Source organism: Gossypium raimondii, chromosome 6 (assembly GCF_025698545.1).
Source record: "Gossypium raimondii isolate GPD5lz chromosome 6, ASM2569854v1, whole genome shotgun sequence".
In the NCBI taxonomy this organism is placed as follows: Eukaryota; Viridiplantae; Streptophyta; class Magnoliopsida; order Malvales; family Malvaceae; genus Gossypium; species Gossypium raimondii.
In genome coordinates this window covers 6180134-6196307 of record NC_068570.1, presented here as the reverse complement: position 1 = coordinate 6196307, position 16174 = coordinate 6180134, and the positions used below count along the sequence as shown (strand labels likewise).

General features: G+C 32.6%; 2 protein-coding genes across 4 annotated transcripts; one reads left to right on the top strand and one right to left on the bottom strand.

Moving 5' to 3' along the window:
• Positions 1-8155: 8155 nt before the first annotated feature.
• LOC105774143 (molybdate transporter 1) lies at positions 8156-9783 on the top strand. Its single transcript, XM_012596518.2, has one exon. It carries the CDS (start codon positions 8348-8350, stop codon positions 9701-9703), a length of 1356 nt encoding a protein of 451 aa, XP_012451972.1. The 5' UTR covers positions 8156-8347; the 3' UTR covers positions 9704-9783.
• A 146-nt stretch (positions 9784-9929) lies between these two features.
• LOC105774141 (probable ADP-ribosylation factor GTPase-activating protein AGD14) lies at positions 9930-15609 on the bottom strand. 3 transcript variants are annotated; one of them, XM_012596516.2, is made up of 14 exons: positions 15513-15609; positions 15188-15295; positions 13913-13974; positions 13694-13781; positions 13552-13613; positions 13392-13476; positions 12796-13257; positions 11808-12329; positions 11533-11676; positions 11353-11460; positions 11194-11268; positions 10752-10911; positions 10631-10676; positions 9930-10401 (listed from the first exon to the last, which is right to left on the bottom strand). In XM_012596516.2, the coding sequence occupies exons 2-14, from the start codon at positions 15290-15292 to the stop codon at positions 10263-10265; spliced, it is 2058 nt and encodes a 685-aa protein (XP_012451970.1). In that variant the 5' UTR covers positions 15293-15295; positions 15513-15609; the 3' UTR covers positions 9930-10262. The 3 variants fall into 3 exon arrangements, with proteins under 3 accessions (XP_012451970.1, XP_012451969.1, XP_052488179.1); XM_012596515.2 differs by lacking the exon at positions 15513-15609 and having other exon boundaries at positions 15188-15344; XM_052632219.1 differs by lacking the exon at positions 15513-15609 and having other exon boundaries at positions 11194-11265; positions 15188-15344.
• Positions 15610-16174: the final 565 nt, after the last annotated feature.

Below are 16174 nucleotides of genomic sequence, written 5' to 3'. Positions count from 1 at the left end.
AACTTTTGATCTAAATTAGATTAACCAAATCTTGAATTGTAATTAATATAATAATATACCTAATTATCTTGGGTATTCATAACTGAGGTTTGTTCTGAATTAATTTGGCTTAAATTATATTGGCATAGGAATATAACTCAATAATTAGTTCTTTAATTGCTTGAAAGAGAATTAATTGAAAATTTTGACTCGATTCGATCAAATGCTCACCCCTAATTTCACCCATTAGATAATGGGCTATCCCTAAAGCACATCGTTTCACATTATATTTGAACTATCAAAATAATTAATTATTATTTTAAATAATGCATACATATTCATTGACCAATTTTTTTCAACATTGCCCTCCACCATCACTAACTTTCACTCTCTCAACTTAATTCACCCAACACAACCATTATAAGAGCTTCAAGCACCTTAAACTCTTGAACCATCGTCCATCATAGTTCTTTGCTTTTTTTTCACACTTATTATCACTATCTTAGCATATCTTTACGTGGAATCAATAGTAGCAAACCAATTAGTGAGGCCACATGTTGCTAATATGTGATTGAGAGTAGATGATGATTGTGATGCTCTAATATATATATATAATATTAGTTTGTATTATGAGTTGGTTTGTATGTAGGTTATAATTTTTAGCTAAAAATTAAAATAAGTAGTAATTTAACTATGTTATCATTAATTACTACATATTTAAAATAATACATACAATTAATTTGTACATTGCACGAGAATACAAATTAATTATATATAAAAATTTATTTTATATAATATATTAAATAATTGTATTTAATTTAATTCAAACCGTGTATGATTTAATTTAATTATGATTTAACACAGAATTATAATTATAATTATAATTATAATTATAATTGTAACGACTCGATAGTCACGGGTGTCGAAAAATGTATTTTCGAGACTCCATTTCCATATATTGGATTCGTAAATATTTATTAAAAATATTTACGAAGCTAGTTGTATGGTTAATTAGGTTTTGTTAGGTGAATTTGCATGAATTAAGAGTAATTAGGAATAAAGACTAATTTGCATATAAGGTGAAAGTTGAATTATAGATTAAAGAAAATTTTAAAAGGACCAAAGAAGAAATTATACCATTGCTTATAAATGAGGCGGCATAAGCTTTAAAACATGTGAAAATTTATTATATTTATTATAAAATAAACCTTAAATGTTAAGTAAATATATTATATTATTATAATAAAACAAATAAATAGAAAGAAAAGGAAATAGAAAAGAACTAAAGAAACAGAGTAAGCCAAACGAAACAGGGAGAAAAGAAAGAAAAGAAAAATAAGGGTTTCAAAGTTTCAAGCTCAATTGGGTAGTTAATTTAGTTCTTTTCTTGTAATTTTATGTTTTTAGAATCCGATATTAAACATTATCCCACCCATGTCAAAATTTTAGAAATTATTGAGTTTTTAAGTGTTGTCTATGTTGAATAATTTTAGTATTAGAGATTAAATTGATAGATATTTAAGTTAGAAATGAAAAGGATTGAATTGTAGAATAAATTGTAAATTTTAAGTAATAGGGACTAAATTGTGAAAATTTTAAAATTTAGGATTTAAGTAAAATTAGGAGTTAAATCTAGTCTAAAGTGGAATTTGAATGAAAATATAAGATTGATTGTGAAGAAATAAAATTAGTCTCAGTTTAGGGACTAAATTGGAATTTAGGAAAATATTGAGTAAAAATTGAAATATTAAATATGAGATTGAATTGTGTTGTATTGATGAATTTTAATTGTTTTAATTCCGTAGCTAACGTCGTACCGAAACCCTTGACTAAAAAGGGAAAGATAAAGTCGACAAGGAATAGCTCGGAATTTCTGGTTTGTATTTCTATAATCCGAATCTAATTATTAATTGTTGTATTTTGATTAAATGTTTATGGTAAGTGATTGAGGTGAGTGTAACACCCCTAACTCGTATCCGTCGCCGAATTAGGGTTACGAGTTATTACTGAACAGTTCACAGCTCATAACAGACATTCATTACAATTCATGTTTCGTAAATTAACCACATCAATACATTTATCCCATTCAAATTTCGGAGCTTAAAACTCCTAAATTCATCTCATTTGCTTTTATTTATAAAACTTATACCATACAAATTATACTACTATGCAATATCGCACAGCATATAGACCCAACATATTCGGCCTAAACAACCTCAACAAGTGGACAAGTATGAAATTTTAATCATCATAGTCTGACACTCAATTTACCTAATTAATATAAACCAAATTATAAGACGTACTACAAATCATAGTATATTTCATTTACAAATTCCATAATCAAGCCATACCATATATATAACCATTACGATAAGGCCAAATTTACCACTTCACTCATCATGAGGTTATGCGCATATATCCACAATATTTTGAGCAAACTTCAATCACTCATATTGAAACATATACCCTCACGAACCTATTCATAGTAAACCAACCTTAAGTGATTACATTACTAGTTTATACATTTATTTTCACTACTGAATATCTGAATTTGCATACACATTATATACTAACTCCCAAACTATTTCCAAGATAATTATACATCAAATTATAACACCAAATCATACATTTTTTTCTCATTACAATTTTATGCGCAAGAGACCATGCTATTTTGAACCATTTCGAATATATATATATCATACTTTAAGTACACTTCAATCACATACTTAAAACTTCCGTACACATAGCCAATCCCTTAACCACATATTCGATCATCACAATTAACCTCCAAAAATAAATCATGTCAATTTCATCATGAACTATACCTAAAAATTCATTTTTCCAAACCTATATAATATATGCATGCTTATCCATTACATATCTATCATTACTACATTACTAAACTAAATTATACAACTATCCACCATTCAAAAATTATTTTCACATCTCATACATACATATATATATACCAATAACCTACTTTCATAATAGGTTCAAACTCATGCCATAATGCACAAGCTTAGCATTATAACAAATCTATATAATCAAATACCACACATATATAAATACCATGAAATATATTTTCATAATATACTATTACCATAACCGAACACATAAGTATTAATATCAAGATTAAGCCATTTTCGCATGGCTAATTATATAAACACACTTTATGATTAAACAAGATAAATACTAGCCTATACATGCCATATGTTCAAAATTTCAATTTTTTAAAATACCGAGATAGAGATCGATAGTGTGACGGACTTCCTTGACGACTCCCGAACTCGTAACAAGATTCCAAAATCTATAAAACAATGAATGAACAAACACACAGTAAGCTTAAATAGCTTAATAAGTTGTAAGCACATAATTTTCAAAGAACTCATAAAAATTACACTAGTAGCCCGAATTCTACTATTCATGTACACATACATATATAATCATTTTTATACGATTAATTCATCTTTTCATGTTATATATATACTATCTACCTTTACTTTCAATTTCGTATAACTTAAATATACCTGAATTGTTTAACTCAAACTCACATTCGGTTTTACCATATGATTTCCCCTTATACCTTCCGGATTCAGAGAAATGATACTCGATCGACTCAAAAAGTTCGTACAATGCCAACGTCCCAGATGTGGTCTTACATGTAATCAAACAACGATGCCACTGTCCCAGACAGGGTTTACACGTAATCATATACGACACCAATATCCCAAACATGGTCTTACACGTAAATCTCAAATTGAGGCCAACGTCCCAGACGTGGTCTTACACGATGTCACTTCAACATTTCTATAGTTCCTATGACTTTCGGATGTCGTAAATCAATCAATTAAAAACTCGTAATTAATCATCATTTGTCAATTACAATTCGGCACCATAGGGTACACATATACGTTTAGATTCGACTATACATAAAATAAATACAGTAAATTTAACTTCAATAATTTACTTACGAACTTACCTCAGACAAAGACAAGCGGATGGAATCGACTACTCGACTACTTTCGACTTCCCTCGTTCTAATTCCGTTTTCTTTTGTTCTTGATCTAAATAAATTCAAATTTAGCTATTTAATAACACATTTCATTCAAATTTATTCCAAAAATATATAAATAGGAAAATTGCAATTTAACCCCTAACATTTCACATTTTTCACAATTTAGTCCCTATTTCACAAAACACAAAATATTCAAAATTTGACAACATCATAGCTTGGCCGAATATTCCTTTAGCTCATATAGGCCCACATATTTCATTTGTTTCACATTTTAGCCCCTCAATTTCTCATTTTCATAATTAAATCCATAATTTGAATTTTTATCAAAAATTACTTAAAAAAATTTAATAATCTATCAACAAATATTTATTTTTCATCATTAAGCAACAAAAACATCAAGCTATCATTAATGGAAACTCACAAATTCATCAACCAATTCAAAAATTAGTACACGAGCTAGCTAGAATACGAAGCAACGGTCTCAAAAACGTAAAAATTATCGAAAACCGAAGAAGAAACATACCAAATTTTTGGCTCCAAAGTGATGAATACTGAAAGCTCAAGAGCTTATTTTCCTTTCTCAACTTTCGGCCAAATAAAAATGAACATGCATGGCCTCTATTTTTTTTTTATGTTCTATTTTATTTTATTTTATGTTATTAACCTTTTTTACTATTTTAACCTAAATAAAACAATAATTTAAGTCATTTAAATCATGGACATAAATGTCCACTAACTTTATAATGACACAATAACCTTTTAAGGACTTCCCATACATCAAATCATAACAAATTAGCATATTAATAATGAGAATGTCACTTTTACTTTTTATGCGATTTAGCCCTTTTCACAAGTTAAGCACACAAACGGATAAATTAAATCACGAAAATTTTACACATATCAATTCACATACTATAAGTATGGAAAATAATATTAAAATATTTTTTTGACTCGGATTTGTGGTCCCAAAACCACTGTCTGACTAGGGTCTAAACTGGGCTGTTACAGTGAGTATTTAGCATTTTGATATTGAATTGAATTTATATGTATATGTATATGTGATTATATGAAAATTTGATATTGGATATTGATTGTTTTTGAATTGTGAAATTAAACCCTATTAACTGTATCGGGCTGAGTCGGATATAGATAGCATGCCATAGGATTGGAAGAGTTCAGGAATTACTTCGACTTCGAGTCGATGATACACTGGGTGTCAATTTACTACTTCAAATTAATTCGATGAGGCACTGGGTGTCAATTTACTTCGATTTAGCCGATGAGACACTGTATGTCAACTTATTACTTCGAATTATTCGATGAGGTACTGGGTGCCAAACTAGTGTGTTTTGATTGGATCCGTGTATCCATCTGAGTCCGAGTCGTGTTAATAGGGGTAAATGAATAATAAAGTTTTATAATTGGTATTGAAATGAAATGTTATGATAAATGGAAGTGAAATAGTGAATTGAAAACATATTATGAAATATGTTGCAAATACATGAAATATATGAGTTATATACTTATGAGTTGAATGTGAATGGACATTGCAAATGTATAATGAAATGTGAAATAAATTGTGAAAAGTTATTTATTTAGTAAGTATGAGAACTGAGATATTGTGAAACAAATGGAATATGATATGATTGTTATAGTATTTAAATATTAATAAGTGTTTATATTTCAAATGTATGACTGTAATTTCTTGTTTTAATTATTCGGATTATAGAAATACCACTGAGTTTTACTCGGCGTACGGTTTTGTTTTCCATGCGCAGGTTAGGTACTAAGTTTTGATCGTCGATTCAGCATCTAACAATGGTCCTGAACTCAAACGTGGTGATATTTTTCCTTTTGTGTCGGCATGTACATAGGGTGTCTAAATATTAATCATTTTGTAGATTGATTGTAAATAAGATTATAAGTTAATATTGGATGGTTATATTCATATAAATATGTGTTTATGTTTGAGGTCATAATATGACATATTTAAGTTAATGTTTAAATGAACATGAAATATGTAAAATAAATTGAAATTGACATGTTTACAAATTGGATTTGAATGATGTTTTATTTATATGTTTTAATGATATAATTGTGGTACCTATGAGGGTACATTGGTTAGACACTTAGGATGATTGTTTTGACACGTTTTGAATGTGTTTAATCGTGTTTTGAATAAGTTAAATGAATGATTTTTGAATTGTTTAATGTCCAAGCTTGTAGGGAATGATAAACTTGTTATTTAATATACATTTTGGCCACATGACCATGTGAACCTTGCAGCTTTGAAAATTTTTATTATTAATTTTTTTTAAAATTCTATGAGTTTTCGAATTAGTCCCGTCTTATTTCTAATACGTAATTTGGGTCTCGATGGCTCAAATAAGGGACAATATGTATGAGTTTGATTAGTTTTATCTTTAATATTATATGATATGAAATGCTTGAAATTATGTCTGTTTGATCAGTAATACTTTGTAACCCTATTCCGGCGACGAATGTGGGTTAGGGGTGTTACATTTAGTATAATCATAATTATAGGTACAATTAATTCTTCTTACATATAATTGATTTGTTTTGAAAGCAAATGTATAATTGATTTTTTTTATAATCAATATTGGTATATTTTTATATAAATGTAATTTTATTTTATTTTATCAATTTTGTCAATTATTTAATATTATAATTGATATATCTTCCATAGATTTTTGTAGAGATTTTGGTTTTAAATATTTATATATAATATTAGAGGTGATCATGGACCGGGCCAGGTCGGGCCCAAGTAAAAATTTAGGCCTATTTGTTAGGCCTGTTTGTTAGGCCTGGGTCCAGCCCGACTCAAAAAATGGGCCTAAAAATTTGTCCAAGTTGACCCGGATAAAAATGTTAAAACTTGGTCCCGACCCGGCCCGACCATATTAATTTTTTATATTATATTTTTATATAATTTTTAAATATATATAATACATCAAAAATACTAAAAACATTAAAATAAATATTTCTAAACAAATTGAAAATAAATTTTAAAAAACATGTATACTTAAATAATACTAAGATAGATGCAACTTAACAAGAAAGTGTCTCTAAAATAATAACAAAATTAACAATAAAATAAGTGTTATACAATATCCAAATAATAACAACAAAATAGTAGTAATATGATAGTGAAATGGTAGCAAAATAGGGAGAAAATATCATTAAAATAACAAAAAAAGATAGCAGATTTTTTTTGGCATTTAGTAAATTATGGTCGAGCCGGGCTCAAGTAAAAAATGTCTTACTCGAGGCCTGGCCCATTTTTAAAACGGGCCTTATTTTTTGCCAAAGTCTATTTTTCGGGTCTATATTTTTGCCCAAATCCTCCCATTTTTCGGGCCGGGTCAGGTGGCTTGACCCATAAGCAAGTCTATATAATATATAATATATAGGGTAAATTAGACTCAATGTCACTAAACTATTATATATAATATATAGTAAGTATACGTTTTGATCACTCAACTTCAAAAAGTTACAAAATGATCACTGAATTATTCAAAAGTTTTCATTTAAGTAACTAAATTATTCGAGAGTTTTTATTTAAGTTACTAAGTTATTAAGTTACCTTTTTTTTCTTTTTTTTTTAAGTTTGGCTAGTTTGCTCCAAGAGACAATTCGGCGATCAGTACGGTGAATCAGTATCCATTAATAAGTAGAAAAGCATACTTTAGATCTAAGTCGATTTGATGGTCAGTGTTAGAGATTAGAGAATAAAGTTGTTTGGATTTTGATTTGCAGATTTGTGACATTTAAAGTTATTTCATAAAAAAATTGAATTATAAAATATAAGGGAAATGAGAGCTTTTGATTGGTGCAGGCAGTGAAAATAGAGAAGTTCATACAACAACGATTTTAAAAATACAATTACTTAAATAAAAATTTTCAAATAATTCAATGACTATTTTGTAACCTTTTTTAGATTATTGACTAAAACGTAAACTAATTAATAATCTAGGGACCTTGAGTGTAGTTTACCCTAAAATATATACTTTCGGGTGAAAATTAAAAAATACTATTTTCTAAATATTTATATTTTTAAATAAATATGGATTAAAATAGAGATAAAAATCAAATGCTTTTTTTTAGTTTTGAGTCATATCAGAATCACATTAACTTAGACTCTGGTTTTCAAGCTCTTTATATAGAAGATGCTTCAAGCCACTAGTAGTGGCACATAGTTTAGATTCCCTAGGGCTTCTGCACCAACCAAAAGAATGGTCAAAATCGCCCCTCTAAGACCTACTTGTCACCCTTAAAAGAATCACACTCCCTCATCAAATCTTCACTCACTGGTATACTTGACAGTTCACACCCATGGAGTCTCAAAGTCCAAACCCCCAAACCCTACCTGAAACACCTCCTAACAATAACCCCATGTCTCGTTCATCAGCCAACATAGTCCAAAGGGTGACTAGAAACTTGGGTTTTCATTCCAAATGGGGGGAATTGAATGGTGCCATGGGAGACTTAGGCACATATATTCCTATTGTATTAGCCTTGACACTTGCCAAGGACCTTAACTTGGGCACCACATTGATATTCACTGGTATTTACAACGTTGTCACTGGTGTCTTATATGGTGTCCCAATGCCTGTCCAACCCATGAAGTCTATTGCGGCCGTAGCTATATCGGACAGTTCTGGTTTTAACATCCCGGAAATTATGGCAGCTGGGATTTGTACAGGTGCAATTTTGCTGGTTTTGGGTGTTACAGGGTTGATGCAGATAGTGTACAAGTTTATACCTTTGTCTGTTGTTAGGGGAATTCAATTGTCCCAAGGCTTATCATTTGCTATGAGTGCTGTGAAGTACATTAGAAAGGTTCAGGATTTCTCAAAGTCAAAATCTATGGGAAATAGGCAGTGGTTAGGATTGGATGGAATGGTTTTGGCTATTGTTTGTGCTGGTTTCATAAATTTTATCAATGGAGCAGGTCAAGAAAGAAATCAAAATGATGAGGCTATTGTTGATGAAGAAAGGAATGTTAGAAGAAAAAGAATGAGGAAAATCATGGCTACCATCCCTTCAGCTTTCATCATTTTCTTGTTAGGTGTAGTGTTGGCTTTCATAAGAAGGCCAAAAGTGGTGAATGACATTAAGTTTGGACCTTCAGAAATGGAGATTGTGAAAATAACTGGTCATTCATGGAAGGAAGGATTTATCAAGGGGACAATTCCTCAACTACCTTTATCAGTACTGAACTCGGTGATTGCTGTCTGTAAGTTGTCCTCAGATCTTTTTCCAGGAAGGGAATTCTCGGCCACCTCGGTTTCGGTAACCGTGGGGTTAATGAACTTGGTGGGGTGTTGGTTTGGTGCCATGCCATGTTGCCATGGTGCAGGTGGGTTAGCTGGACAGTACAAGTTTGGGGGCAGGAGTGGTGGGTGTGTAGCCTTACTTGGTGCAGCCAAAATGATGTTGGGTTTGGTATTAGGAACTTCTTTAGTGACAATTTTGCACCAGTTTCCAGTTGGTATCTTGGGTGTTTTACTCTTGTTTGCTGGGATTGAACTAGCAATGACTTGCAAGGACATGAATTCAAAGCAAGAGTCATTTGTGATGTTAATATGCACTGCTGTTTCACTTGTAGGGTCAAGTGCAGCAGTTGGTTTTGTTTGTGGAATGTTAGTCCATGTGCTTCTTAAGCTAAGGACACTCTGTATGCCTTGATCTCCCAAAACAATACCATGTTTTTTCATTTAATCTTTCTGCAATGAATATACTGAATAAATGTTTGATATTTCATTGAATTTCCTTACTAGTAATGTTCAAGTAGATTTTTCTTCTATTATTTCATTCAATAAGATCATTTACTTCTCCAAACCATAGAAGCCACGATGGCAAAATTTTTGCCTTCCGGCTTTGTATTTGTTCAGATACGTAAACAAACTGCAAATACGGGGATGTAGCAATGATTGCTTATTGGATTGCAATAATTGTATATGCATACAAAATGGTGATTACATTAAAGCAGATGAAAATTTGCATAAGTATATGATCACCTAAAGAGAAGGACAAAATAGGGGAATCAAACCAAGCAGGAGGAAAGACAAGAAGTAATGGCAATGAGAAACATGCAGAAAGGATTCTACTGTCTTGTGAATGTATCTTGGTCCAGATGGTCAATTTCATGCTTCTTCCGGATCATCCTTGATTCTGTATAACGTTTCGATTTTTCATCAAAAAGAAAAGGAGTGAGTTTTGCTCTGGGAAGGCTCCATTTATTCCTTTATCCGAATGGATTTGTTCCCATTGTAGGAAGAGATTTTGGAGGATTACATGCCGAGTGTCCACCCATAGGTCTCTGAGTTATATTTGAGAAGCTGAAAATGAAGTTATTACCGTCGAAGCTGCCAATTTCCTGCTGTCTGCAATGATATCATGCAAAATCTTAACAGCATTTCTCTTTTAACATTCATTGCAAGCTGAAGGAACACAACTGTGATGCAAGCAAAAGTCCTAAATATCCATTTCTGTGAAACAACTTTTAGACCTTATCTGTATTTATTAACACTGCAATACTTTTAAAATATGTCTTAATACCAATTACCATGTGATACATGTAGATAATATAAGATTTCCAGAATGAAATGTCACCTGGAAGGTAGCACACCAATGTGTGATTGATCTCCCATGCATGCACCTGACACCATAATAAGCATAAGAGAAAACATATTGATATCAACATTTAGCATGATTAGGAGAAAAGTGAATTTACTAGAAGGCATAGCTGATGTGAAAGATAACTCTGGAGTCCTCGGAGATGATGCAATATATGATGAATGAGATGCCATTCCTGAAGAATAGGCATCGTGAGACAAGGAATTCGGATCTTGGGCACTAGGAAGGGCTCCTAGCAAAGATACCATTGAAGGAAACTGCAGAAAAAGTAACAATTAACAAGTGAAGGTTAGAGCAAGATATTTATACTGTTGGAGGAATTGAAGCCATGTCAGTGTATTAGAACAAGAAAAAGAACTCTTAAAACCACCAGTAAGCTCTTATTGTATAAAACTATTGTGATATTCATAAAATGATAATCGTCAACAGACTAGATAATAGTAAGAAAAGTGGAGCAGATGCAACTTTTAGTTTTTTAAAGATAAAGATAAAAAGAAAGCAGTGTAGATGTCTGCAATAAGTTCGTATATGGTACATACTGCTGGGACTTGCGCTGGAATCGTATCACTCTCAAATGGATTTGTTTTTGCAGTACTTGGAAATGCTGCTGTCTGCTGTGAACATATACATACAGATTAAAATCTCCAATATACAAGAAAGAATTACTATAGATTTGAAGTTTTGAGATCACAAGATACCATTGCATTAGGATAATACTGCAATCCAAATCCCATTCCATGTGGTAGGCCATTTTGCCAACAAGGGACTGCTGCAGGGGCTGATCCATAGCTTGCCATAAAGAGATCCTGCAAAGATAGCAGCATATACTGTCAAGAGAATTCATAAATAACTGAGACAATTGAAGGCAAAAGCAACACCTGTGGAAGTTCCTTTCTTCCGCTAGACATTGTTTCCGCAGAAACAGGCTGCACTCCGACTTCATATCTCGTTTCTGTAGATGACTGTACAGTAGGTACGTTGGTGAATTGTTGAGCATTATGCATCAGGAATGAAGTAACAGGCTGCAAATATGAATGGAAAGCAACAGGGTTAGCAAGTGAAATGGGATTCACACCACATTAAATTAAAATAGGGGCAATATTCTTCATGTTTATTTAGATTCCAGCGACTTCTGATCAACTCCAATGACAACCTGGCTATTCAGTGCTTCAACTACTTTAGAATTTCGATGTGCAGGAAAGTTATTATCAGAAGCAGGGAACAGAGAAGGCTGATGTTGTTGCATGCAGGGAAACCCATGCCCTTCAGGAGCTTTGACTTCGTAGTCACAATTAATATCAGTTGTGACTTGAAGAGGGCCCGCATTGGACCTTGTCAATGTCAAAATCGTTTCTGCAGGTGCTGCTGCAGAAACACCATCTAATGAAATGTTCTGTCCAGATGCAGTTGATTGAGCACATATGATGCCTGGTGCTGCCGAGACATTAGCAACTGCTGAAGATGAAACTGACAGATCAAAGAGTAAAGCCTCAAAAGAATTAGCATTAGAGGCAGGAGGTGCTTTTCCCATTGAAGAAAGGTCGTCTGAGGACTGGCTACAACCATCACTTGATGGAGGCACTTGCTGCACATTCGGTTCAGCCACAGCATTAGATGGCTTAGAATCCATACTGAAATCGATCAAACTTTCCTTGCCACCAGATGATGCATTCTTCTGCAAAAATCTATAGCTTCTCACAACATACATACCGCAAAACAAAGAAAAAGTAATCCATAGCTTCTCACAAGTACAACATTTTTTCGCCAATCTCATATGTACAATTTAAAATTTTACCCTATGAAACCAGTTCATTCAAAAATCTATTGAAATGAATTGAGCAATACTAAATAAATGGCTCAAATATATGCACATGAACTACTAGGTAGAGTTTCGTATCTGAATTACAAACATGAAATGTCTCTTTAATAGAGGAAAAGAAGAATCTCTGGTAGGGGGAAATACCAAGGCTCTGGCTAAGCAGTCGGTAATCGCTACGCGTACTGCTGATACATATGCTGTACTTGTGTTTAAAAAATCAATTGTGTTTCTTAGAAACCAAATAAAAGAACAATAAAACCACAAGCCTCTTAAAAGAAACAGCATTACAGCTTAAATAAAAGAGAAGTAGCACCAGCTTTACCTGCCTTATAGCGGAATCATCAGGATCACTTCCAGCATTTGCATTTGAATGTTCACCTACCTGTAAGGCAGGAGCATTCTCCCCCAAGATATCTCTCACCGGGCGTACCACTGGAGAGCCAGACCTATCTACTTGGTGGCTAAATGATTGGCTTCGTGTCACAGGTTCTCTACGTGAAAAGCTGTCATTGTGTCGCCTGGCACTTCTAGAACCCTCAGATTTGAGCCTGTTATCAACAATCTCGATGTGCAAAGGATTTCTACGTGAACTTCCATATCTTGAATTTTCTTCGGCATATCGAGCACTTCTTGCCTCCAAATAGAAAATCCTAGCTCCACTTCTTCCAGCAGGACTAGATCCTTCATTAGAACTCCATTGATGTCTATCTTCATAAAGTGGGCCTCTAGATCTACCACTAAACACACTGGCCTTCCTGCTTTCAGAGGTGTCCACCCTGTGTCCCTGTAGCAAAATGTTCAGGGTCCTAAATCATTGGAGCGGCATTTGAGTTTGAGAGCACCCAAAAATGTGTTAACTCTACCAGAAGTAACCAGTCTCATAAAATATAACATTAATCGGAATATAGCCAATCTTACACTTGGAAGAATGTTAGTCCTCTCTCCAGTGTATTTCCTTTCCACATAGACCTCCCTGATGAATTCTCGGAGCCTTTTAAGATTACTGAAAGCAAACATATACGAATCAAGACACTTTCCCTTGGAGAATAAAAAAACTAAAATAAAGATGCTCGATAACCTGCCATCAGGAAAAGAATGGAGTTGAGGATCCCATGCTTTGAAGTAAATTTGTCTTGCCCGCTGGAAAAGTTGAGAAATAAGTTGAGCCAATGGAAAAGAAAAAAGAATAGCCATATAACTATCTAATTGCTCATGCTGACCTCATTTCCTGCTGCTTGAAGAGCACTCACTTCATCTTCACTAAATTTACCCAATGATATCGATTTGACTCGATGAGTGAATTCCCGACTGAAATAGTTTAAAAAATCCATATTGTAAAATATAAACTGAACTAGAATTTTTTGCAAAAACAATAACCATATTAGACCCTCAAGAAACTCAAAAAGGTAATAGAAACAAGAACATATGCTAAAACTTACTGTATTCCACTACAGTTGGTGCAAACAAAAGTCAAGAAAATGGTACAAACATATTGGGGACCCTGCCAAGAAGAAAGCATTAATTAATGTTAATACTTGTATTTTCTCAGTCAATGTATTTCTTGAAAATATTGTCGTTAGAACTATGGAATAAAATATGATTGACTTGGATAATTAACATAACATGTCAATTAAGGATTGGAAGCAGTCAACTGGGATTTGGAGATAGTTTAGGGTATTAGATTTCTTTGAATCGAGCATTTGAGAGCGTGTAACTATTGCAATCGAGACATTTTTAAGTCCAAGGTCCCATGAATTTGACATCTAGACAAGGGTTTAGGCACTTTATAACATTCATTAATGACAATACTTGATTAAGGCCTCAGAATCAATAAGGAAAAATGATTAAGGCCTGTACTTTTCGAACAATTTCAAAGGGTGTGTAATGAAAAAAGAATAGCAAGCCAATCGAGTATTCCGAAAAAACTCTAACAAAATGGAGTGACAAAGGGTAATCGAACTCTCCTAGTTTGAGATTCATGATGTCAAAGGCTAACTTAGATGCCTCCTATTTGGGACATGCCTTGCTCACAGTTATCTACATTTTAAACACAGTATGACCTTATGAACTTGGCAAACTAGTACAAAGAGGAAAGAAATGTGTTCTTGGTTATTCTAACACACTGCAAAGGTTATGTATTCATTCTTGCATTTGGAGTATGAGAATAGATGTATTGATTTCTGAGTCAGAGACACAACTTCCTCAGAGGATAACAAGACTTGTTTATTGTTTGAACTCACTAAATGAACTAGTGGTGAGTTAATACCACTTAATCAAGAGGTAATAATGTTGGTCCGAGTGAAAGCTTAGTGCTTCCACAAAATGCTAGTGATGATGAGAAGATTGACCAAGATTACCCTGTGGAGGTTATCAGTGATAAAAAATGATTAAAACGGCAATCAAGTGCCGCTCCTACCGAATGAGGTTGAGTTACCTCAACAGGAGTTCTTGCATCAAGTGTTGGTCCGAGGATGGCCTGGCATTCGATCGTATGCTTTGGTTTCCAGATATGTCATTCAGGTGCCTCAGGCTCACTTTTGAATGTCATAGAACAATTTTCATTCCTTAATTATTTAATAAATCAATATCGCATTCTTTCACTATATCTTAAAAACATTCCAGTAACAATTTTAATTGTTTAAACAGAAATCAAAGGTCTAATGCAATTGATGATTCGATACATAACTAAATAAATAATGTAAGCAAAAACATACCAAAATATTGCAGTTGATGCATCTTTTATTCTCGGGAAGTTTGAGAAGAGCCCGAATTGTCCTCTCCATTCGTTCATCATCCTTTAATTTCTTCCTACTCCCCATTTTCTCCAAAAAAGAAGAGAAGGAAAACATTTAGCCCTTCTTCATTAAAAAAGAATCAGAATCCCAAATCATTAGAGACACAATTGTTTTGATAGAAACCAACACAATAATAACAATGATGATTTGAAGCTTGATACATCCTTTCGCCATATTTTTAAAACCAAAATTTCCTAATTTTCTTTGGAAACAAAGGAGAATGGTAAAGGAATGTGAAATGCACCTTAAGTATTAGCAACAGAAAACAGGGAGATCAGAAGATGATGATGAAAAAGAAGAAGGAAGGAAGGAAGGAAGAAAAATTATATATTAGAGAAAAGGGAAAAGGGAAATTTTCCCGGAAAAAGTGGTTTCAACACCGTTTTGAACCGTTGAACTTCAATTTTGCTCACACAAATCCGCTTTTTTTTGCCCGCCAGATTCTGCCTTTTTTTTTTTTAGAATTGCACAGTGCACACCCACAAATAGCTTAAAATTTACTATAAGTCCCTGTATTCTTTATAAATTTAAAATTTAGTCCCTATACTTTTATTTCTAAAAATGTAGTCCCTCTACTTTTTATATTTCAGAATTCAGGTCCAGTTGTTAACACGGTTAAAATTATTTTATTAAATTCTGGTTCGTTCCAATATCATTCTTAGTTACATTACTATCTAATGAGTAATTTATTATTTCAAAATGTCACACAAACAAATTTAATAATAAAATTTAACGGTGTTAACAATTGACTCAAATTTTGATATTTGAGAAGTAGATAGACAAAATTCCTAGAAATAAAATTACATGAATTAAATTCTAAATTTATGAAGAGTATGGGAACTATGACATATTTTAACCAACTAAATAATAAAAATAATGAATTTAAAAGTATTTCTAAATTAAAGA